The following is a 24,158-nucleotide window of genomic DNA, read 5'->3' as shown; positions in this document are numbered from 1 at the left end:
TGGCACAGCCGGTTACGGAGATAAGGGACGGCTCTGCAAGAAGCGCGTGTGACTTGCAGGTCCAGGGGGACTCGGCCTGGAGGAGAACAGTGCTTGGAGCAAACGGAGTCTGAGCCGAGCTGGGCCCTGCAGCTGGGCGTGTGCTGGGAGGGAGACGGGTGCCCTGCGCTGCATCATCCGGGCACAGGGTCTGTGCCACCACCCCCGGCAGCAGCCAAAGCCGTGCTGACAGGATGCCGTGCTTGGCTCCGTGACGCGGCGCGCTGGCTAACGGGGCCCCAAGCGATTCTTAGCTCTGCTCTCTGCGCACACACCACCCGCTTCCTCGCTGGTTTCCCATGGTGGATCCATCCTGGAAACGTTCCTTGGGAACCAGGCGGTGATTGATCTCCTGTCAGTTCTGAGAGGTCCCAGCTAGCTGGAGTTGAGGGGGGACCCCATATCGGGCCCAGGGATGGGAGGTAGGAGAAACTGCCGCCTGTTCGCACTCGGGTAAAATTGCAGTGCATGGAGCATGGCTGGTGCCCAGCTGGAGCACATCTGCAGCGCGCCTGGCGTGACCCTGGCCCACATCCTCAGTGCTGCTGGCACAGGCACCCATCCCTTAGCCAGAGGTCAGCGTTCCTCCTAGGGGGAACTCGCCTGGTCCAGCACCGCTCCCAGGTTTCCTTCACCCCTTGGATCCAGCCCCCCTTCCACTTGGTTTCCTTCACCCCTTGGATCAGAGGGGGCAGGAATATAGGGAGAGGGCAAGTAAGTGGAGAAGCTGAGAGCTAAGGGAAGTCTTTGGAGTACCCCGGCAATAACCATGGGCGCCCTCTCCCGGGGCTGTTCATACCAGTGCGTTAGCATGGCAGGGGGCAGCGGGTTCATGGCTCTCCGTATGACTCTTGCAGGGCAGTGAAGGGATGCGTGGCCCCATGGGGATGCCAGGGCCACCGGGGTCCCCAGGGCCTCCTGGAATACAGGTGAGTGTTTCTCTTTCCCAGCTCAATTCCTGACTGCATGGAAGGGGCGAGGGTCTCTGTGAAGGGGCGAGGGTCTCTGTGCTGGGGGGTGGCAGGGTCAGAGGATTCCAAGCCCATGGGGAGAAGGAATGCATGGAAGGAAAGCACCAGTATCATGGTGGCTGGAGCTGTAAGGGACACTGGGCAGCCACTGGTTGGGACAGTCCTTTGTGAGATCAGGCAGTCAGGACAATGAGAGGGCAGTGTGAATGAACGGACATCTCGTGAGTCCTCTCAGTCTCTGACTTGCTTTCCCCGTGGTGTCCCAGGGCCCTGCCGGCGTGGAAGGACTGGACGGGAAGGATGGGAAGCCAGGAATACGGGTAAGAAAACGGGACTGGGTTTTGTACGTATGTTCTCTCGGTTCTGCTCAGAACTGGGCCCTGGCTGGCACAAAGAATTTACTGACCTTCTGCTGAGCTGGGCTGAGGCTTCTACCAAAAGCCCAACCGGGGTGAGCTTGGCTTTCATCCCAAGCTGTTGGCCAGCTTGGGGGTGGGGGGGCAGAGGGAGAGGTTATTCTCCCCCTTCTCCGAAAGCAAGGAAGCTGTGTCCCACTCCTGGGATTCCTCTCCCAGGCCGGATGTCAAACACACTTGAAGCTTCTTGCCATGTAACCCTACCCTAATTCTGTGTCCTTTGCCTCTTTCCTTAGGGCGACCCGGGGCCTGCAGGGCCCCCAGGAATGATGGGGATTCCGGTAAGTCACGGCTGGATTCCTAAACAGTTCCCTGGTGCACGTTTCCAGGCGTCTCCAGCCGGGGGATGCTCAGGTTTTTCCTTGCTGACCTGACCCCAGGCCCCTTCCCCACCACCGCCTCCCACGCTGCTGACTGCCTGCGCAACGGGCCTCTCAGAGTCCTGGCAAAGATTTGTATGCTGAGAACTTTACCGGTAGCTGGGCTTTCCTTGAGCTCCCCCCAAAATGCAGGTCTGGCCCTCTCCCTGGGAGACAGCACCCCCCCCTGCAGGGTGGGGTCCGGGGGAGCCAGGTGTTGTAAGTGGGGGGCCCACTGAATTTCAGTGGGCTGGGGGGGGGGAATGATTGTTCAAGAGGAAAGAGAAGCTCTGCACTCCAGTGCTGGCGAAAGCATCCCCATCTCCACGGGCGGCCAGAGGTAATTCACCAGGCGCTCGAGAGCTGCCTGCCCTTCGCCCGCTCCTGGGACTTCCGAGGGATGTGTTATTGCATGGAGACCTTCTGGACTGTGACACGCCGGCATGGGCAGGTGTTTCCCTGCCTGTGGAAAGGAGGCAGGGGGAGGGCACACAGCCTGCCGGGAAGGTCCTGCTCACACGATGCTAGACAGTAATTCTCTGCTTCTTCTCCCCAGGGCTTCAAGGGGAAACCCGGCCACCCGGGTCTCCCAGGCCAGAAGGTGAGCTGGTTTGCTGCGATTATTACCACGTCTTGGGACCCACAGAGGGCACCTGGCAGCTGCTGCTTTGTGAAACCTCCCCTTTGAGATCTCTGAGGGGGGGGGGGGGGGCTCGCTGATGTTCATGCGGGCCGAGCCCTGCCTCAACCCTTCGGGCGAAATTCTGGCCCCGCAGTTGCCAATTCTCACTGACTTCAGCAGGGTCAGCTTTCACCCTTAGGGCATGAGTGGCACGTGGCCTTGGGCCGGGTCCACTGCATGGGGTGGATGTCACCCCACGTGGAACCCGGGGACTTTATTGGCCTTTACGAGTCCGGGGGGACTTGGGGAGCTGTGGAGGGTCTTGGAGTGTTTTTGTCATGTGAAGCTTCCTGGTCTGTTTGGCTGCCACAGCCCCACCCCCATCGCCTCTCGGTGTAGCCAGCACCCGCGATATCATCATTCAGAGCTGGCGCTCCCCAGGAGTCTGACCCACCCCCCGACTGGTGCAGAACGCATGCCACAGCGTCTGCCAGCACTCAGCGTTCAGCTGCAGCAAGCCCGCTCCAAATGGCCTGACCGAGCGGCCTGGAGGCTTGTTGGGTTGGGGTGAACCAGCCTGGCTGGCGGTGGTGCCAGGGCGGGGCGGTGATGTACGTGTGACATACAGTCGTGGCTTCCTTTTCTCGTCAACCCCAGGCCATTTCCCCCCAGTGGGTCCTTTCCATCACTGGGGGGCTGACGTGGGATTCCTTGGTCAGACGGCGGGAGGGGCTGGGCACCTCCTGGGTGGAGGGGTTTTAAAGGGCTGGATAATTTTATAATCCTTAAAACCAATGGGCTGTGTGCCCCGCTGGAATAAACTGGTGTAGATCCACTGAGCTGAGGATCTAGCCTGTTGGCAGCGACGCAAGCTAAGAGGACGTGGTGGCCATTGACCGTGGCACTGCCCTGTAGCTGGCCTGGGTGATGGGAGCCTGCTGTGTTTCTCTGCACAGTGAGAGGCAAGGTGCCAACTTGCCTGGCCCAGTGAGCGGCTCTGACGTGACAAACCCCCATGCAGCCCGGACTCCCTGATCCCTAGCTCTGTCCCGGTGTTCCACGCTGTGTGTCCTTCCTTCTAGGGTGACTGTGGCAAACCCGGTCCTCCCGGAAACACGGGCCGGCCAGGGGCAGAGGTGAGTCAGTGCGGCGCGGAAGGACGGGGTTGTTTAAAGCCCGGTGTGTGACTCGCTGCAGCGAACCCCCATGAGCGACGCTGTAAGTGAGGGCTGCCCACGCTTGTGCTTCTGCCCACCCCCCCACCGCTCCCCTCCCAAGCCCCTTCCCCCTCGCCAGGTCCCAGAGCTGAGCCCCGATGTTTACACTACAATTAACCAGCCCCGTGGCCCAAGCCAGCCGCGGGTGTTTCGTCGCAGTGCGTAGACAGATCCTAAGAGACTCACAGGAGAATTCACAGTCCTGGAGCCACGGGGCCAGACTTCCAATGGTGTAATGAGTGTAGCTTTGATGAAGTCAATGCAGCAACATGGGGTTACAGCGGCTGAGGATCTGGCCTGGACACTGCAGCAGCACAGCCCGGGCAAACACTCGCCCCGATTCTCTGGGGAAGGGCCCCAGTTCCTGGCAGATCTCAGGCTCTTCCTTAAAGGAGTGTTTGCTGTGAACATGCTCTGCATATAACCGCTCTGTCTTTTGCAGGGGGATCCTGGTCCCATGGGACCTCAAGGCAGGCCGGGGCCTCCGGGCCATTTAGTGAGTTGAACTTTGCTCTTGTTGATGTTTGCACAACATCCTCGTTGTGCTGGGGAGGGAGGAAACAGGGCTGCATGAGAGCCCACCCCAGCCCCTGCCTCGCCCAGTGGCATTGACTGGAGGGGAGCTCTCACCAATGCCCGTCCCAGCAGGAAGCACTTTAAGGGGGTCGGTTGGGTGCACAGGCTTGGGGGAACTCCCAGCGACTCTGGCCCCAGCCTCTCCCAGCAGGAGGCGCTGTAAGGGATGATGATATTTGACTTGCCCCTAAATAACATGACTCTCTCCTGTACAGCAGCCTTGCTCGCTTGCCCAGAAGTCTGATGGCAGGTGGGAGGTGTAATGTCTGTTCTGACCTCAGCTCTCTTATCCCACGTCCTGTTCAATCACCTATTGCTTCCCCTGGTTTAAAGAGCGCGAGCTGACGGGTACAGTGGAAGTTCTGCGCCGTGCTCTGCCATGGGCGTGCTGCCCCCGGCTCTCTGGGTGTGTAGGAGCTGATCAATCTTTTCCTAGGGCTGGCTTCGGCTCCTGCTTCCTGGTTAAAATGTCCTACTTTCTTCCCGCTCATTAGGGTCCCCCAGGAAGCCCAGGCCAGCCGGGCCCAGCTGGAATGACAGGAATGGTAAGCGCTGTCGCTGCCCCGGGGACCCCTCGACTGGCACAGACCCTTAGGAGCATGTTGAGTCTCCTGCCGCCTCAGTCTTCCAAGAGTGGGTCAGAGCGAGAGAGAGAACCCCCACCCCTAGGGTCTCACCCTGGCCTTGTTACCAGCTCTGCTCTGCCAGCTCCGTAAGAAACACTCCCAAGGGCCACCCTCACCCAGGCAGAGGCCGTGTGTGTCCAGCCTTGCGGCACCGGCTGAATTGCCTTTGCCAAGCAGCGTTGGCTGGGCTGGTGGCACGTGAAGCTGGGCTGTGAGCCACGCTCAGGAGTGAACGTGGCCAGTGAGACTCAGCAGGCCTGCTGGGATCTGGGTGATGATGCAGGATCCAAGTCTCCAGCCTGGGTTGGATCAGGGGCCAGGCAGGGTGAGGTAGGGCCCAGTTAGGGCCTCCACATTGGAGTACCCAGGTCAGTAGTCGAGCTCCCGTACCTTTCCTGTTCTTATCACGAGTGCACGTTTGAGTGCCCGGGTCTGCACCTGGGCACCATTAACCCTCTGTTGGTGGTTACAGTCTCACTCTTGACCTAACTTCTGAAACCAGCGCTCACTCCTTTTTTTCCCCATTCTCCAGGGGCTGAAAGGCGAGAGGGGATCTTCGGGCGAAAGAGGTCTCGCAGGGATGCCCGGGCCACCCGGGACCCCAGGCCACCCTGGACCACCCGTGAGTGCTGCATGTCAATGGAGACGTGACACGGAATAGGGCAATGCTAAAGCATGGTGCACACAGTGTCCATGGGGCGGGGTCCGGGGGCTTCGACATTAAACACTGGGGCCCTGTTGGAACTGCACTGTGGGCAGGGACGGAGAACCCAGCACGCCGGCGTGCTCTGAGGTTGCCAAGTTGAGTTCTTCTGTGTGGTGCCATGTTTGCCAGTTACGGCATGCCAGTCTGGGTTCTGCCAGGCTTATCCCAAGTGCGGCCTGGATCGGGCAATGTCCATCTGTCCCTCTGCCACCACATGCCCTGCTGTGTCCTGTGCTTGGCGAGCGCTGGCCGGGCCCGGGGCCATGACTCTGCAGGGGCTGCCCCGGTGACTCCCCATCGTTTGTGGTGAATTCTTTACTACCGATGCGCAGTGCGCACCCTTGGAGAGTAACGACAACTGGGCGTTCGCTCCAGATGCATTCTCAGGCACAGCATCCCACGTGGGTCTGGGTTCCAAGTCCCTTTCAGAGGGAGCGCGGGCAGATGGGTTCATGTTTCTCTCTTTGGTTTCCCAGGGCGAGATGGGTGCAGATGGAGAAGCTGGGAAAGAGGTACTGTGGTTATCATGGCTCCCCCCTTGCGTGCTTTCTCTGTCCCACAGCAGTGAGTGCTGGCCCATTAGTGGGAAGTGGCTTCCCAGCCCAAAAAGAATCCTGCACTGCCCACTCCTACCACCAGGGGCAGCATCCTATCCCAGGCTTCCTGGAAGGTGGGACTTCCTACTTTGCCATCAGAGTGGAGGAAGTGACAGTTCCCTAGTGTCACCCCATGCAGCAGTTCCTTAGGAAGGGTGTACCAGTGATATGGGTAGGTGGTAAGATGGGGCCTTAGCACTCCCGTCTTACTCCTTCAGCTCCCGCAGACTCTCCAGAAGGGAGCTAGAGGCCAGTGCCTGGAGGATAAAAGGCAATTTACCAATAAGCAGGTGTGATGTACACATGTGGGTTCATATCCCACAAGGTGATGGCAGGGGCTAAGATCCCTGTTTCCACGTTCCTGCTTCCTGCACCCCAGCAGGGTTGGTCTAATGAGTCAGGGATCCAGACAGGGCCTCGGCCAGACCATTTCATAAAGGAGACTCCTTGGCATGCGAGGAGGAGAGAGCTGGAAGCTGAGCGCAAGCTCACCCACGGGTTATGGGCTTGATGCTGGTGTGACTGGCTGGGATCTCTGGCCCGTGCAATGCAGGAGGTCAGACTAGATGATCGTAACGGTCACTGCTGGCCCTAAATCTCAGACTCAGGCATGGTATCCAGCTGCCTGAGAGGAGGCAAAGCTCCCGACCCGACTGGCTGGCCCAGATCGGCTGCAGCCGTTTGGAAACCTCTTTGTTTAACTTTAAACTTCCTGATCATCAGAGCCCATGAGAGAGCCCCCTCCCCAGCCGCTGCTGCCCTTCTGCTATAGCCCCGTCCTACAGGCTTAGACCGTGGCACCAAGACGGGCAGGAACCACCAGCCCTAGGCCTAGGAACCATTTCAGAGCAGAACATCTCTTCTTCCCGTGGTCACTGCTCCCTTCTGCCTCCCTCTAGGGCCCCCCGGGGAAGCCTGGACTTTCAGGACCAGCTGGCCAGAAGGTAAGAGCGGGTCGGCATTGCTCTGTGACGCTGAGCCTAATGCTCTGGACAGCTGCTCCACCGGGGCCCTGCCGCTGAGCGGAGGGGGCTGCGGAGCTGAACCTTTCCCCAGCAGCATCTCTGGAGGGGCCAGCCCATGCTCAGGTTGCCCTGAGAGCTGCTGTGTTGGAGAGAGAGACCCATCTGTGGTCTGGGTTGGGAAAGGTGGCGAGGGACTGGAGAGATCCCTGCGTCGGATTGTAGCTGGTTTCCTCTTGTGTGTTCCAGGGTGAAGCTGGCACTGCAGGGCAGAGAGGGTATCCTGGAGAGAAAGGGAGAGCTGGCATGCCTGGAGGACCAGGGAAAAGTGGCTCCATGGGCCCCGTGGGACCACGTGGCCCTGCAGGAGAGAGAGGCCAGCCAGGCTCCCCAGGACCTGCCGGCAGCCCGGGGACGCCAGGACTCCCAGGCACAATGGTAAGGGGGAGGAGGGGTAAGTGCCTGCTGCCAGGAGGGGGTGGGGGTTCTCGCAGAACAAGGGTCCACGATCTGGCTCCGAGAGTCAGGATTCCTGGGTTCTATTCCCAGCTCTGCTGCTGACTCACTGTGTGGCCGTGGGCGAGGCCCATAATCCCGGGGCCTTTTCCCAGCCTGAATTTTGCTTTGTGGTTTTTTTCCCCCCATTCCCCTCTCTCTAGGGAGACATCGTGAATTACGACGAAATCAAGCGGTTCATCCGGCAAGAGCTGAGCAAAATGTTTGATGGTAATCAGTGCGGGGGGAACGGGAGGCTTGAGGGCCGGCCGGAGCTGCAGGTGGTGGCTTAGTCCTTGGCCCGTCAGGTCTGAAAGGGCTACAACAGTCTCTGGCCCCACGTGTTCACATCCCCGAAGGTTCAGCTTTGCCCTTCATCCTTCCAAAGGCGATAAACTCAGTCCTCCAAAGTGCCTACTTAGGAGCTGCAGATCTGCGTGTGCCTTACATCCCAGAGCCCTTTGAATAAGTGCATGGTGTTGGGCCCAGGCCCTCACTTCCCTCCAGTGACGTGCTGTGTCCTTTGAGCCAGTTGTCACTTTCTGAGCTGGCGTTTCCCAGGCACTTCTAGACCCCGAAGGGCCTGCAGTTAAGTCCCCACCGTTGTGGGCTTCCTACACCCCGGATAGCAAGAGTTTGGGCTTGATAACCCCTGTGCTGGAAAACCTCGGCAGGCCCAGTCATTGGCTCCCTTTGTCCCTCTGCAGAGAGGATGGCGTACTATGCCTCCAGGATGCAGTTCCCGGTGGAGATGGCTGCCTCCCCAGGACGACCAGGTTCCCCTGGTAAAGATGGATCACCAGGGCGGCCAGGGCCTCCTGGATCCCCGGGGCTACCGGGACAGATTGGGAGAGAAGGGCGGCAAGGTGTGCCGGGCATGAGAGGTAGGTCGTTCTTCTGCAAGCTCTTTATTTCCATCCCCTGTTCCCGGACGTTTCTGCGGACTTTCAGAAATGGCGTCCAGGGACAGGAGACATTTAATGGTGTGGTGGCAGCCGCCGGGATTTACCGTTGCGGGATTGCAAAGCACGTTAAGGGAACTCCAGGGCCGCTGGCCTAAGGGTGCCCCTGCCAGCGTGTGTGGTTAACGCCTTCTCTTTCCACTGGTGGCCTTGCATGCGTGCTCTCTCATGCTCAGCCCCGTGGAATTGTCCTGTCCTTCCTCTCCGTCGCTCATCTGCCTGGCACTCTCTGGGGGGTGGTTTCTTACTGCTCTCTCCCGTTCCAGGTGAGCCAGGCACCAAAGGCGAAAAGGGAGACAACGGTATTGGCCACATGGGAGAAAGCGGCCCGCCGGGTGCCCCTGGTAAGACCTCTTCACCCTGCACACAACTCGGGAAGCTCATTTGAAATGGGGATCTAATTTGTTCTGCATTTTTATGGTCAACTCGTTAGCCCTTTGTGCTGCAGGGGCGCGGATGGCGATAGACGCATGATGCTTCAGGAGGAAATCTCCTGCTGGTTCAGCTGCTCTAAATGATGTGAGACAGACTGAGGGTCTCAGACCAAAGCCTTTCTGTTCAAACCCTCCGAACTGGGGTGGGTCGGCTTTAACAGAGTCCTAGAGGTTAAGGCCGGACAGGATCACTTGATCCTCTAGTCTAACTTCCTGTATCTCGCAGACCACCAACACCACCCAGCACTTGCACACTGACCCCAGCACCTGAAATTAGACCAACGTATCCCAGTCCCCAGGGGATTAAGCTATGAGGTGCCACAGGCAGAGAATAGGAGTGACCAAGGTGCCCCAGTGCTTAAGGCCCCCACAGTGGCAAGGAAATGATGACATGGGATTTACCCAGATAATCCTGGCAAGTGACCCCCATGCTGCAGAGGAAGGCAGAAAAACCCCAAGGTCACTGCCGGACTGGGGAAAACTCCTTCCTGAGCCCCACATCGTGATCAGTGAAAACCTGAGTGTGAGCAAGAACCAGCCAGCCAAGCATCTGAGTTTGGCTTTGCAAAACCAGCCTCCTCAGCTCATCTCTTCCCTTCCCTTGCTCCTCTACAGGTCCCCAGGGGCCACCAGGATATGGCAAGCTGGGTCCGCCTGGGCCTATGGGACAGCAAGGCATCCCAGGCGTTCCTGGACCACCAGGAGCTACAGGGCATCCTGGCAAGACCGGCCATTGCAACCCTTCCGATTGCTTCGGCATGATGCCTCTGGAGCAGCCTATGTACCAGCCCAAAAACATGAAAGGACCCTTGGGCTGAGCGGCCCTGCAGGGCGTTTACACAAAGAACTCCATTGGGAATGGCCAAAGCTCAGTCCTCGCGACTGGTCGTGAATAATTTTTTATTGCTGTTAATATTTTTTCTTCCGATTTCCAGTGGGGTTCGATCTCTCGTGACAGCGTTTGCGTGTGTGTGTGTGTGTGTGTATGTGTGAGCGTCTTGTATTCTGTTCGTAAAGGGAATTTGATACTGTCCTCCGTGGTCAGCCAAAATACATTTCATAATGGTGCCTTAGCTGCTTCTTGCCATGGCCAAACCTGCACATCCATGTTTCTCCTCTAGCTTCTTCTGTCTTTTCAATTAATTATTATTCCGTCACTTCCTTGTCATCACCAGCACTTTGGGCTGGAAAAGTGGGGGGGCGGGAGAGCGAAAGAAGCATACATGCAACTGTCACATCTCGGAGCAGACTCAGCTGTTAGGTGGTTGGAACTTCTGGCAAGATTCCAGATCCCATCTCCCCCTTCACATGACTAAGAGAACTCTCCCTCTCCCCACACGTGCCTTCCATTGGTGCCGCAGTGCGTGCTCTGCTGCCCCTTTCATTTGTAAAGTGCCAGCATCACATTTGCTAGTCTTTTTGTGCCTTCAGCCGTCTCCTTGTCCTGGTACCAGTGTACCTCTTTCATTAGAGGGAGCGCGCCTGCGGAAAGTCTTGTCCCTCGGCATAGAGTCAGAATGGAGAAAAATAAGGCCAAGCAAGCTGAATAAACAAGACGTTTTTCAGCATCTTCAGCAGACCGCCATGGATCTTTTCATGGACATAAAGCAGATCACTCTGCAATCCTGCTGGCCTTTAATTCATTGGATTGAAAAACAAGGTGTCTAACCTAAAAATCATGACTGGATTGCTACGTGCTAGACCCATTTCCAAATATTAAAATACAGCATCTGAACAGTCCGTTACCACTTTTCAGCTCTGTATCCGAGAGAGAGAGTTGCTTCACTCCCTGAAGCAGGTTGAATCTGGTGAGAAAGCAAACAGATAATAATAAAACATTCCTGCCCGAGCATTGTCCGCATTTTGTTTTTAGCAAAAATATAAGAAATCTTGAGCACATTTGTCCATCATCCTTGGGAAAGTAAACAGCTGAAATTCTACCCGTTTGTCCTCCCTTAATTATAGATAAACTAGACCTGCCTTAGCCTGTTAAAATATGTACTAGAAATGGATGGAGCGCCAAAGGTTGGAAGATACCCGACCAGTTTGTATTCGCCATGGAATGGCTGGTGTCTGCAAAACCATTGAAAATCTTTCTAACGCAGAGTGTATGTGGCTCCACTCCCATCTGAGTGCTTTATAATTCATTAATGCAGCCCTCTTTTATGACTTGAAATGGAAGCACAGAGAGATTGTGACTTGGCCAGGGTCACCCTGGGAATCTAGGGTAGGATCAGGAATTGAACCTAGACGTCATGAGTGCTAGTCAATGGCCTTAACCACACAATCAACCTTCTTTTTTTGGGAGACTTCTGATACTTCCTATTCCTGTGGTACCAGAGATCCCATGAGAACAGCCTTCCTATGTAATAGTTGAGTACTTTTCAGCTCTAGCCAGAATTGGGAAGGTTTGGTTTAAGGCATAAGTACAATGTGAGGCTTGGAGCAGTACCTGCCTTCCTAATACTTCTTATGTTATAAACAGAAGCTGGCATTAGCCTATTGTTTATTATTTGCATTGTCGTAGCACCTGGGAGCCCCACACATGGACCAAGACCCCATTGTGTTTGGTCTGTGTTTGTACACTGCCTAAGAGATGGTCCTTACCCCAAGGAGTTTACAATCTAAGTGTAAGACACGGCTCAGTAGATGGAAACGGACAGATTGCTGGGCCGTACAAGGCAATGAGTTGGTACTGGTCAGCATGGTGGGCTATGGGCTCAGCCCACGAGCAGCCACATTTTTTGTAGGCATCCTGGTGAAGGAGATGGAGGTTCGCAGGGAGCTCCTCCCAAGAGTGAGGGGCAGCAGAGGAGAAAGCACAAAAGGGCTTGTTTGAAAAGAACAAGTGGGCAATGGAGGTTGGCCTCATGGGTCAAAGGGAGACAAGAGTCAAGCTGCTACTGAATGCCAGGTGACAGGTGGGGGCCCTGCAGGTGAATGGTTTTTCACATTAAAGCATCGTTCGCAGAGGAGTGATATTTATGTGAGCTGGCCCTTATGCAAAGTCCAATTTGCTGCATAAAACATGCCAGAGAGACCCTCTAATCCCATGCACGTGTTGTACCAGCAGCCACTCCCCTCACAGACAGAAAAATGGTGACTGCAGGAGCAGGACACGCCGTTGGCACAGCAAATAACTGGAATTAAATGTGCTTCAAGCCCACAGACTGATTGCTTACCTTCCTGGATTCAGTGGTTTTTACGTCTTTGGACCATGCAAATCCCTTTAGAATGCTAACAGTCCTGCCTCCTCCATTAAACCTATTGATTTAGCATGAGAGACGGAGACCGGCCTACATTTATTATGACTCTGTATAGATTTGCCACGACCCTTCTAAGCAAGGAAACCTTCACAGACAATACAATCTCCTGTAGGAATGTGAAGTGTTGTCTGCGCAGTTCCATCACAGGCACTATCCATCCCCGAAAAGAAACGACAGACTAAATCAAGGAACCGGGTGCGTGTGGGTGGATTTCTGCACTCCCGGGACCTGAACCTATATTAGGAACCGGCATGCTGCTATAGTCCCTTCCCTTTTGTACTTGTCATCTTCTCTTAAGGATATAAGAAAATCATTTGTCCCATCAGCAGTTTCTGTCTTTCATTAATAAGTTAGGAGCCTGCACACTTTGGAGGATCTGGGTCTAACTTCTGCTGATTTCACTAATGTAACTAAATGCTGTTTCGTATAGCAACATATCCTGGTTTCAAGTAGAGGATACCTTTTCCCTAAGAACCAGGCTATAAACTAACCCTAGCCGAGTTGTTGAGGATAATTCTATAAACTAGTTACAATGGAAGTGTCAAGAACATAAGATTCCCAAGACCCACTGGGCAAGAAGGTGGGTAGATCCAAACTGGCCACAGCAGCAACTGTGTTTATAAGTTTGCAACCATAACGTGGACAAGACCTTAAGGGGCATTTCCTCCAACTCTTCATAGAGGATCAGGGTTTCAATTGGTCTTTGCCTTCGTTTTTGTATCCAGCACCCAGCATCTCACAAACGTCTTCTCCGCTGCATCCCATTAAGTTGCTAAGCCAGAAGACAAATCGTTAACAAGTACATACGAAGATTGAGTTTTAGGACCTCTGTTAGCCGGCTTGATGTCACCAGTGGAAAGAGAGCAGCGTTTGCATATTTACTGTTCCATAAGGTGGGGTGAAAAATACCGAGGTTATTAAGTATTGATGTGTTTGAATAAAGAATCAGCCTGGAGCCCAGCAGAATTCCCATTACTCTCGTTAGCGGTAAGAGGAGCAATTTCCTGAGTCACAGTATTTAAAATTGAACCCAGCATGTCTCTCTCAGGTGCTGCCTTCCACATGGCAGCTGCTCATTTCTTACATGTCCGTGAGCCGGTTTCTGTGTGTCACTAATGGTCTTGATGTACAGTGTTTAAATTGGCTCGTTTCACCACTTCAAACAGGGAAGGGCAGAGTTGCAGAATAATGGTCTCTTTGCCTTTCCTTTTGTTGAAGCTGCAGCCTGCACTCAGCTCCCCAACTCTAATGTAGACGTCTGGGTTTGATCTAGTTCTAACAGGCAGTCATTTCTTAGCAACCAGCTTGGGAGCAGTAATGCCCTTTGACATGGGTCAGCAGGCATGGCTGGAACACGGAGGGTTAGTGTAGAATCTTACACATCTCTCTAGACAGCTCAGAACAATGACTGACAGCCAGTGGGTTAATACTTCATCACAGAGCTAGGAGTGAGTCCAGCAATTTATTTAATCAAAAGAGTATCCATTGCAATCCGCCAAGGGCTGGCAGCCATCTGCAACCAGCCCTGATGTTGCAGCACAGTACCAAGGACTAAACATTGTCTCCTCCTCCTTCCCCTCTGGAAGGGGAATGGCTTTAAGGCCAAACCTAATGGCAGACAACATGGAGATGACCCCTCAGATCCTCCAGTCTCTCTCCTTGGGGCCAGTGGAGGAGGGTTTGTTCCCAGCAGCATGCTGGCTCTCGGGGAGCTGAGCAGAGCTACTGTTGTCTTTGCCCTCTCCCCGGTTTGCGATCGGGATTATTTTAGCACCCTGCTAAGGAGCGCCGCCGAGGAGAAGCTGGGAGCTGCTGCGCTCAGGGCGAGCGAGGGTGTGTGAGCAGCAGAACCACGAGTGGGGCGGGGTGAGCCGGAGAGGAGGGCGCACACTGCATGGAGGAGCCCGTCCAGCATGAGCCAGCCTTGGCCCCCCGCACCCCGCCAACCCAGCACTAGTCCCTCTGCCATCCAGCTCCTCCATTAACGAGAGGAGGGAGGATCCCTGCAGTAACCCAGGGGTCATGGGGGCAAAGGCCTGAGTCAGGCAGGAGAAGCAGGGCATGCGGCAGACAGTGAGGGGCATGGGATACAGGAGGTGGGGTGGGGTGGGGGGGGGGGGGTTACAGGGAGCGGGGCGGGGCAGGGACATGGGGCCAAAGACCAGGGTGGGGGGCAGGAGGCGGAGCAGAGGCAAAGACCGGGGTGGGGCCAAGGGGCTGAGGGCGGGGCCAAAGGACATACACGCCCCCTGCCGGAACTCAGGGCCGGCGCACTGCTACCGCTGCTCGCCGCCGGCCCTTTGAGAGCCCCGTCCACGCTCCCCGCGTCACATGACCTCCCTCTGGGCGGGGCTACCTGACTGATAGCCAATAGAAACCGGTCGACGCTCTGGCCTCAGAGACCGGCAACCAATCAGCGAAGCGGCAGGGTGGGGGAGCGGCGGTCACAGCAGGGGTGGGGCCGAGGCCGGCTTCAGTTCCGGCTCCGTCCGGCCCAGTCAGAGACGAGGTTGGCGCCATGGCGGGCACCGGGGGCTACCCGTACGGGCAGGTGAGCGCGGGCCCTGCGGCGAGGCCCGGCCCGGGGCGGGGGCGGTGGGGCGATGTTGGGGGGGGGGGCGCGGCGCCCTGTGGGGCCGGGCGGCGGCGGGCCGGGCTGCGTTGTCTCCATGGTGACGGGGCAGGCGGCGGGGGTGGGGTCGGCTGTGTCCGAGGTCAGGGCCCGGTCCCGGGTCTGCTCCCCTCCCCCCCACGGCTCTGGACACTCGCCCGCCCCGGTGCGCCCCCGACCTGCCTGAGCTTCCCCGCGGAGCGGCCCTTTCAGCGTGAACGTGCCGGGGGGGCATTTCCCGATGCGTTTCATTCCCGATGGCTGCTTTCCCCCCCCCCCTCCCCCCGAAGGTCCCAAGGGCTTGACACACTCCAGCAGCGCCCAGCTGGGCCCCGGGCTGCGGCAGGAGGCAGCAAGGTTTTCAGACACGCCGAGTGGTTTCTGGCTGCCTCAGTTCTTGGATGCTCGGGTTGAGACAAGTTAAAGGGACCCGACTGTCTGGAAGCAGCTGACTCCCCCCCCCCCCCCCCGACCCCTCGAAATCAGGCTCCTTTAGGGTGTCTCCTGCTCACCGGCCAAGGTTTTCAGAAGACACACGAGTGTGTAGTGCTAAAGTGCGTGCAGTTTCCTGTAAGGGCACTTACCAGTCTCCTTTCCTGATGCCAGCAGTGTACAGCCCCACACGCTGAATTCCCAGCGACGTGTGCGGGGTGAGGATAAAGCTGGGCTCTGCCACTGCTGCACTGAATCTGGTTCCTCTTCCCTAGCTGGGATGAGTCGTTGGCTGGGTTGCTTCTCTTGGGTGTAGACGGAACAACCCCACCTAAGGCCGCCTAGCGTTTGTATCCTCACGCTGTCTGAGCTGTTCCTCATTGGGGCGGCAGTGTGGTCCAAGAGATAATGCTACAAACTAGGGGTCTGTAAACCTGTGTTCTCCTGGCTCTGCCACTGATCTGTTATGTGTGGCCGTGGGCAAATCTCTTCCCCTATATGTGCTGCAGTTTCTCCTCCCTCCCTTTGTCTTGTCTCTTTAGGTGGTAAGTTTGCTCAAGTCTGTCACTCTGTGTTTGCCTGGTTGCTAGCACGGAGCCCCAGTTTTAGTAGAGGCTTCTAGGTGCTGTTTGTAATGTAAATGACAGTGATTCAGGTACTGCAACTATTTGTTTCAGACTGCGAAGCAGAAGGGTTCACTGACCTTGTCCTGTTGCTGAATCTAGCTCATGTAGGTTCCCCTCTTATGACTGTCACTCTACAATGTGATTTCCTGAAACATGAGCCCTGTTTGATTTAAGGGTGTGTCTTCACTGGAAAAGAGCCTGGCTGTGAGCATCCACATTGCTAAGCCATGCTCGGGTTGTACCCACATGGAGCAATGCCAGTGTGGATGAAACTAACTCCGATTCAGCGCTCAGACTTCGGGGGGCGGGCACAGCCTATGTTGTTAGTGCAGCACAGCGTAGTGTGGCACTGTACTGCGGCTAATAGCACATTAAGACCAGGCTCTGCAGGATGGCTCCTCTCTTCAGTTGCCATGTAGAAATGTAACAGGGTTTATAGGATGTGGGGTTTAAATGTTGAACTGGTATATTTAAAAACTCGTAGGAGGCTTCTGTTGCGGGAGGAGGTAAAAGGGCAGGAAAACCTGGCCCTGAAGGAATTTTGGGAAGCCATGAGTTAGAGCCCAGGTTCTGCTTTAACCTATGCCCGCAGCTGGGTTAGCTAGTTCATGTTCAAAGAACCTCAAAACCCGGGTCAAGGGTTTTAGTGTGTTACAAACCTGGGTAAGAGTCTGGTTTAACTCTGCAGTGAAGACTCATTGCTGAAAGGAAGGGGGCTTTCTTTGCACTGCCTTAAAAGGATTCGCCTTCCCCCAGGAAGGCACAGGGTCCATGCTGTTTACATAATTGCTTTGCTAGGGGCATTTGTCCTGTGAGTCTTTTTCAAATAGGATTACAGATACAAAGGCTTCTGTTGTGATCCCTGCCCAGTGGCTGATGGGCAGGTGTCTGCATCACAAAAACAGCACTGATTGGCTCCCCGATGGCAGAGAAACCAAGGACTGAATAGGCCCTGAAGACAAAACGCACCTCTCCTCTCTAGTGGAAACCCCTGCAGGTCACGCTGGTGGAAGAACAGGGTGTGACAGTTTAGGCTTGCCATTCTGCTACCTGCTGTCCCTGTTCTGTGGGTTCAGTCTACATGGCTGTCAGACCCACACCAACATGCAAACTGGGATTTTCAAAGGTGCTGAAAGGAATAGGGAACTTCAGTGGGAGCGAGGCATCTCTGTCTGAGGAGCTTCTGAAAATCCCAGTGTAAACTCTGTCTGCACGGCTTTCTTCCCACCTGGCACATGGCAGTGTTCTAGTGTGACCTACTGTGCAGTATTGTTAACACTACTGTATGCCCGTCGGTGTAGTATGGGGTATTTGTTTGGTGTGAGATTGAGAGCTCCGTCTAAGGAAGGCTTGAGTTGCTTTCCACACTGACATCTCTTTAAGCTACCATTTCTTTGTTCTCTTGACTGAATCTTCTTTGGATCATCTGGAGGGGGTGAAAGCTGATGGGATGCAGCCAATGTGTAGGTATTGTTGGGCACATGAAATGCCACCGTGGGCCAATTCCAAGAGCCTACAGGTGGGATGTGGATTTGAGGCACACTAAAACCCTGCCTTGTCTCTTAGAATCTCCACTCGTGTCATTGAGGGTTTATTGCTCTTGGTGAAAGAAGTGCAGATGATGCTCTGGGAAGGCCAATTTACAGTCCCGATAGCAGCCCTCTGCCAAACTGTGCAGGGAACCTAGGATGGCGGGCTCCTGGGTGGCTTGTTTCCCAGGAGTGCAGTGGCCTGTTCTGAATGGGACAGCAGCTACAGTTCATTACAGAGAACTTCAGGCCAGCACAGAACATTAAATCTGGCATTTTCGGGTGAAAAGCCACAGCAGGAAAAGCTGTCGTCCTTCTGGGCTGAATCGTTCTATGCTTATGTTCCCCAAATGCCCTGAAATAATGCCCAGTGGGAGGGGAGGCCTCAGATCATCCTATCTAACCCGAAATTACTGTACCCCTGGGTCTTCAGTACCCTTTCTGCTTGCTTAACAAATTGCCTGGTGTTCAGCCAAGCACTGCCTGCCTGTCTCTCTCCCTCCCTCCCTCCCCTGCTGAACAGGGTTTGTTTCAATAACTTCCATCTTGGAGGGTTTTAGTTATAAACTCGGATCATCCAAAAGTGCGAACATGCTGTGTAGCCAGGAGGATGGGGTGGGGCGAGCAGTCTCGAGGCTGGTTGTATGTGCAGCTGGGATGGGGTCTCTGGGGTGCTGGCCCTTGCAGTGAGTGGTGGTGCTTTCTGGTGTGCCCTGCTCTTTATGGGCTGTCACCCTGACCTTTTATTTTCCCCCTTCTCCTCCCACAGGGTTACCCCGGATCAGCAGGGCCAGCCCCAGGCGCCCCGCAGGGCGGTTACTATTCTGGAGGCCAGTATGGAGGTGGACTGCCTCCTGGTGGCTGCTATGGTGGTCCCGCACCTGGAGGGCCCTATGGCCCACCATCTGGTGGAGGGCCTTATGGGCATCCCACCCCAGGGGGAGCACCATCGGCGGCTCCTGGGGGACCTTATGGAGGAGGCCCAGCACCTGGAGGGCCTTACGGGCAGCCACCTACCAATCCCTATGGTGCCCCTCAGCCAGGACCCTATGGAGCAGGGGCTCCCGCTGGTGAGTAGAAAAGCATTGGAATGATCCTACCCTTGCAAGCGCTCTCTGTTGGGCTGGCTGAGCAGCTCGTTCGTTTGCACACGCTTGCTTATGGAGCTTCTCACAACATCTGCTCCTCGGCTGCCCGCAGGGACGGAGGGAGGCCGGGGTCATGCGGGATGCAAGAGCCCTGCCTTTGGTGCAGTCGTAACTTGTAAGCTGCCCTCCTTTGGGGGCTCTTGAGTAGCTTCAGAGATGGCTGTTCCTTTCCCAGTGGCCATGCAGCCCTTTGCCTGGCTGTACCTGCTGCCCAAGTGCTATCATCTTTGAGCCAACACTTGAGGCTGTTTTTAAATCAGTATGTCAGTCCCTACGCTGACTGGCACTTTCATTCAGCTGAGAGGTATGATCTGAGCATAGGCCAGGGATCCAGAATCTCCTGACTCCAAGGGGATATCCTCTCACTGCTGTGTGCCTCAGTTTACCCACCTGTGAAATGAGGATAATAACCTAACTCCCAGGGCTTGTTCTTTGTTTGTAAAGAACCCTTCAAATGACAAGGCCTAGACATGTTCTAACGGTATACGAGGTCTTGGGAATACATCTGGGGGCCACTTGAACAATATGCCTTGCCCAGCAGAATGGGAGCTGTGGCATTTAATTGAATCATTCATTTCAATTAAACTGCTGTTCAGAAAAATGTCCCTGTTCATTATTTAAGGCTCCAACATGGAGGGAAAATGCTAAAGAAGCTGCAACCCCAAACGGTAGAAATAAAACTTTATAGTCACACATCTGTCTCCCCTGAACTGGTAGTGTTTATCCTGCTGAAACAACACCACTTCCATTTGTTTCCACTCCATTTATAAACCACCTGAAGAGATCTAATTTACTTCTTGCTATTTTTACAAGACCTTGTGTGCCAAGTTCTGGCCGTTATGAACCTGTTTTCACCGGGTAGCTCCCACGGCCATAAAAATACATTGAGACTGGAAAAGCTGTCTCAGCCTCTCCTTATGGCCCATTAGCTGTAAACAGTCCTTCAGCACTAGCTGACTGGCTTTTTGCAGGGCTTCTGTGCTGACTCCCAGGTGAAGAGGGTCTAGCTAGGTTCTGACAAACTGGCTGCTTTGTCAAGTGACTAGCGAGCTGTCATTTCTCTAGTGAATTGTGAGAGCCTTTATCCTGTTCCTCCTGACAGGTAACATTCCACCTGGCGTGGACCCGGAGGCCTTTTCTTGGTTCCAGACAGTGGATGCCGATCGCAGTGGCTACATCTCCATCAAAGAACTCAAGCAGGCCCTGGTCAACTCCAACTGGTCTGCGTTTAACGATGAGACCTGCCTTATGATGATAAGTGAGCCCAGATGTTGTTTCCCTTTAAACTGCTCGTGAGCTGCGATCTGTATTAGAATAGACGCTGTGTATTGTGCTGAACTCTGCGGGGGTGGTTCTGTAATGTTGGAAAAAATCCAACTCTGTGCATATGATCTAATCTGTTCAGTTTGGATCTAATAGGGTGAATCCTAGGTCAAGTGTACATCAGCTGTATCTTCCCCCATTGGCAAAACATTTACTTCGCAAAATGGACATGAATGGCATGCTGGCTGTTTGTGTAGGGATGCCAGCTTTGAGGGACTGGGCAAACCTTCATACCACAGTTGGCAGTGACTGGAAGAGCAGAGGAGGAATAAGATGTTGCATGGAGAGCTTCAGCTCCAGCAACTTCTGCTGTCTTGGAAGCTTGAACTTCCCCAGCAGGTTTCTGTAACGCTGTTGGTTAGTTGATTGTTTAGCACGCATGCAAGCTCAGTGCTGCATGACAGCCACAGATAGCCTTAGCCCCCAAGAACCGATTGTCCTGCGTGTCTAGCTTTTCTTTCAAAGGACAGTTTGACTGTCAAGGAGGGCAGAGAACAAAGAAGAGATGAAAAAAATCCACACCATTTGCTATGGCAAATTGAATTCCTGATAGTTTCCGCGCTTGCTGCAGTACCCTGAGGGTGAAGGTTTTGATGCTATCGCCTGAAGGCCCCTGTAACCTTCCTGATCAAAATGCTGGCATTTTAGTGCTCTCCATTATGTATTCTGTTCCTGTAGTTAGATTTGCTTCATAGCTCCTAAGGGCGAGAGCTTTCCTAGACACTGTGGTCTCATGGCTGGAGCAGGGAACTAGGAGTTAAGACCTCTGGGTTCCCTATCTTAGGCAAGTCGCCAAACACCATCTGAACAGTGGGGAATGACTTCCCTGAGATGTTGAGGCTTAATGTTTGTAAAGCCCTTTGAGAGCTTCCGATGGGAGGCACCGCAGATGCACCGCTCACGGCCCTGCTCTTGCTGTTTGTTCCTCGGCAGACATGTTTGATAAAACGAAGTCGGGACGGATAGATATCTTTGGGTTCTCGGCCTTGTGGCGTTTCATTCAGCAGTGGAAGAACCTCTTCCAGCAGTTCGATAGAGACCGGTCAGGTTCCATCAACTTCAGTGAGCTGCAGCAAGGTGAGACGAGGGAATGTGGCAGATTGTAGAGAATAAGCGGGTGACAGCAGCCTCGGGCACTACGGCAGAGTACCCGCTGTGGTTCCCATCCCTGCTAGCCGCTCTCTGAAACCACGTGACGTGGTATCTGGTCGGGGGCTGCGTCCAAACCAGCGTGACAACTGCTTTTGGCTGAGTCAATTCAAGGCAAATGTGGACCAATCAACAGATCCAGGCTGGCTTGGGTGCCTCCCACTTTAAATTACACCTATCCCATCCTGCAGTGCCACAGCTTCATTCCAAACCAGTTGAACCGCTGTATTGGGCATGCACTATGCTTGTTTAGCTTTAAGTGGACTCCATGAAAGTGGGGCAGTTAAACCAGCCTTGGTAGCCTTCTGTGGTGATCTCTTCCCCATGCTTGGAGGGCAGGAGTCGTTACAGCGGGTCCCTGTGCTCCTACCTCTGATGCATCCAGCAGCGGCCACTTTGAAGTGGTGGCTCTAGCGTTTGTGTGCTGATGCTGTACAGCCAATCACCTTTTGCTGTGACTCTTACGGGTCGGGTGTGTGCATTGCTCTGAAGGCTGTAGGTGTTGGAGTGCAAATTAGCTTCTGAGTTTCCAAGAAACCCTTGGCCCCTTTCCACCTCCCCAAAATAACTCCGCTCTGCCTGGATGACACATAGCTGAAGGCCTGCTGTATCTGCTGAACTGCTGAGGTTTGTCTCTATGGAGGGCAGGGAGAGGATCTGGAACTTGTGCCTCAATTTATGTTCCTAGCACCCATAAAGCACTGCCTGCAGTTCAGTCCTGGGTTGTGCTCAGTTGTTTTTCTTAAATATCCCTTTGCCATCAGACATGGGTGGTACATGGGGAAGGGGAAGTGTCTTGGCATATACTGAGAGTGGAGGATGGACTAATCTTCCCATGAGGCTTTTGTCTGAGGGGTTTATTTTCTCTATTTCCTTACTCCCAGCTCTGTCCCAGATGGGATACAACCTGAGCCCCCAGTTCACCCAGCTGCTGCTGTCCCATTACTCCCAGAGGCCTTCCAACTCCACCATCCAGCTGGATCGCTTCATTCAGATCTGCACCCAGCTCCAGAGCGTGACCGAAGCTTTCCAGGAGAAGGATACCGGCAGAACAGGCAGCGTGCGGCTCAGCTATGAAGACTTCCTCACTATGACTGCGACTCGCATGTTGTGATGCCTTGTGACGTTTCTTTGCCTGAGTGTAGCGAGGGAAGGCTGATAGGCTGGAACCAGGAGCAGTCGATCAGCCCCTCTTGCCTAGATATTATGTCCTCCAATAGGAAGGAGAAACCCATTCCATTTCCTCTCCCAGCTGTGTAACCAGCGTGAAGTGCCTGAGAACAAGAGAGTCACACGGACAGGTGGACTCAGGCTGTGAACGCGTGTGGCAGAATCTGCCGCTTTGATTTCAGTCTCCAGTCCCCAAAGCAATATAGGCGTCCCTGCCAAAAACATAAGTTACATTATATTATCATCAGGGGGCACATCACACAAAAGGAAAGCCAGTGGTGTAAATTACACTGTGTAGTAACTGTCTTTCAGGAGAACAAGTGTCCTCTGCCCCCCACCTCCTGCCAGGATCAAGGCCAGTTCTAAGGGTGGGTGCCAGAGACAGTTGCCCCAGGCACCAGCTTTCGGGGTGGGCTGCCCTGCTGTACTTCTCAGCTCTGATTGGCCAGCTGTTTTTGTGCGCTGATTGGCCATGGTTTTTTTCCTCTCGTGCTCAGGGGACACCAAAAACATTTTCTACCCTAGCCAATAAAAGAGCTAGAGCTGCTTCTGCCTCTGGTAGATAAAACTGTATTTCAGTCCCCAAATTGAGCTCTTCTGCCACCCTGGGAGGATGCTGTCCTAGTTGTCAGCCATTTGAAAATGTTTATTCCTCCTTAGCACACCTTCTGGGGCTTGCTTCCTTGTTTCCCCACGGTAACTTAGAGACATCTTACCTTGTAGGACCCCTAACATCCAAAGTGGCAAACGATGCCAGTGGGGGTGAGTGTGTGTTGCAGCATTTGTACGAACAGCTGTTCTGATTCTTGAGCCCGTGTACTGGTGTTTCAAACCTTACTCCCTTGCCAAAGATTAAGCGTTTAACAGAACAATTGCCCTTGCTTTCCCTTGTCTTGTTGTGGGGTCCTGTTCTTTTCTGACTTGTATTGAAGTCTGAGTACTACCTAGTGCACGTTTCCTTTGCAGTGCAAAATTGGGCCGCTTGACGTTCGTGACAAAAAGATAATTAGCTCCCTTTTTCTTGCCAATGTGTATATTAGCTTTTGTTTTCATTTGTAGGGGCCAATCACGAAGGGCTTTAAGCTTCAGTAAACAGTTTATACTTGTATAAAATAAAATGCCACATGCTTTAGCATCACTGTTTGTTGCAGTAGTGCCTAGGGGCCTGGACCCCACTGTGCCAGGCAGTGTGCAAACACCGAACAGTTTATGGTGCTTTAGGCATCTGAAGTCTGAACAAACCCTGTCGGTGTTTAGCAGGAGGCGAGGAGGTTGGGAAGTCACTCCTGGGTATCGTTATCTGGGTACATTCCCTCTGCCTTGGCGTCCCTCTGAGGTAAAGAGCCTCTGCTGGTTTATCCAGGATTGCAGGAGGATAGACTCCAGCATGCCGTTTGAATTTTGACCCCCACCCTTCCCCGCTCTACTTTGAACACAAATGGTACTCTTCTTTAATGGCTGCCAGCAGGAACCTTACAGTCTTGATGAAACTCTCTTTAGTGCCAGCTGGTGGGTTTGGTACAGGATGGGAAATGCTTCCTCCCCACGGGAGCTGAAGGATGCTGAGCAGACTGCCCCCAGCTCTCTTTCAGCTATAGGAGTGAGCATGACTCAGGGCATCAGGGCTTTTTAGCCCTAGAAACCTGGATGCTTGTTCATTTCCATCATGCGTGTGGTGTCTTCTAGCAGAACAGCCCAGCCACCACCTGAAAATTGCTATCTCCAACCTCAGAAGGGAGGGATTGTCTTCTCCGACTGGCCAGTGTTTTGAGGGTTCTCAGCAAAGAGATGTTTAACCACCGTCGTCCCAGGGTGGGGCCATCCCTTCTGAAAAGGGCGTCTTCTCCTCCCTTCGGGTATTCACAGCAAGCCCCTGGTGACATTGGATAGCACCCCGTGCTCTGAGATTTTTTTGATGCGTTG

The 24,158-nt window shown here is 54.3% G+C and overlaps 2 protein-coding genes across 2 annotated transcripts in view; both read left to right on the top strand.

The window, feature by feature from the left end:
- COL16A1 (collagen type XVI alpha 1 chain) overlaps positions 1 to 10,830 on the top strand; it is a 76,459-nt gene extending 65,629 nt beyond the window's left edge. The window contains 15 exon segments of the mRNA XM_067533719.1: positions 897 to 968; positions 1,277 to 1,330; positions 1,663 to 1,707; positions 2,342 to 2,386; positions 3,490 to 3,543; positions 4,067 to 4,120; positions 4,695 to 4,745; positions 5,359 to 5,448; positions 6,009 to 6,044; positions 7,028 to 7,072; positions 7,340 to 7,528; positions 7,750 to 7,816; positions 8,293 to 8,469; positions 8,814 to 8,891; positions 9,597 to 10,830. Coding sequence (XP_067389820.1) covers positions 897 to 968; positions 1,277 to 1,330; positions 1,663 to 1,707; positions 2,342 to 2,386; positions 3,490 to 3,543; positions 4,067 to 4,120; positions 4,695 to 4,745; positions 5,359 to 5,448; positions 6,009 to 6,044; positions 7,028 to 7,072; positions 7,340 to 7,528; positions 7,750 to 7,816; positions 8,293 to 8,469; positions 8,814 to 8,891; positions 9,597 to 9,799 — 1,260 coding nt within the window. The 3' untranslated portion in view covers positions 9,800 to 10,830.
- A 3,809-nt stretch (positions 10,831 to 14,639) lies between these two features.
- On the top strand, positions 14,640 to 23,373 carry PEF1 (penta-EF-hand domain containing 1). Its single transcript, XM_067533866.1, has 5 exons — positions 14,640 to 14,798; positions 18,215 to 18,515; positions 19,696 to 19,851; positions 20,850 to 20,993; positions 21,950 to 23,373. Exons 1-5 carry the CDS (start codon positions 14,766 to 14,768, stop codon positions 22,177 to 22,179), a joined length of 864 nt encoding a protein of 287 aa, XP_067389967.1. The 5' UTR covers positions 14,640 to 14,765; the 3' UTR covers positions 22,180 to 23,373.
- Positions 23,374 to 24,158: the final 785 nt, after the last annotated feature.

This window comes from Emydura macquarii, unplaced genomic scaffold (genome assembly GCF_026122565.2).
Source record: "Emydura macquarii macquarii isolate MOO-44397 ecotype Brisbane River unplaced genomic scaffold, CSIRO-AGI_Emac_v2 contig_3348, whole genome shotgun sequence".
Taxonomy (NCBI): domain Eukaryota; kingdom Metazoa; phylum Chordata; order Testudines; family Chelidae; genus Emydura; species Emydura macquarii.
The sequence above is the reverse complement of the archived record's forward strand: the minus strand, read 5'-3'. Positions and strand labels throughout refer to the sequence as shown.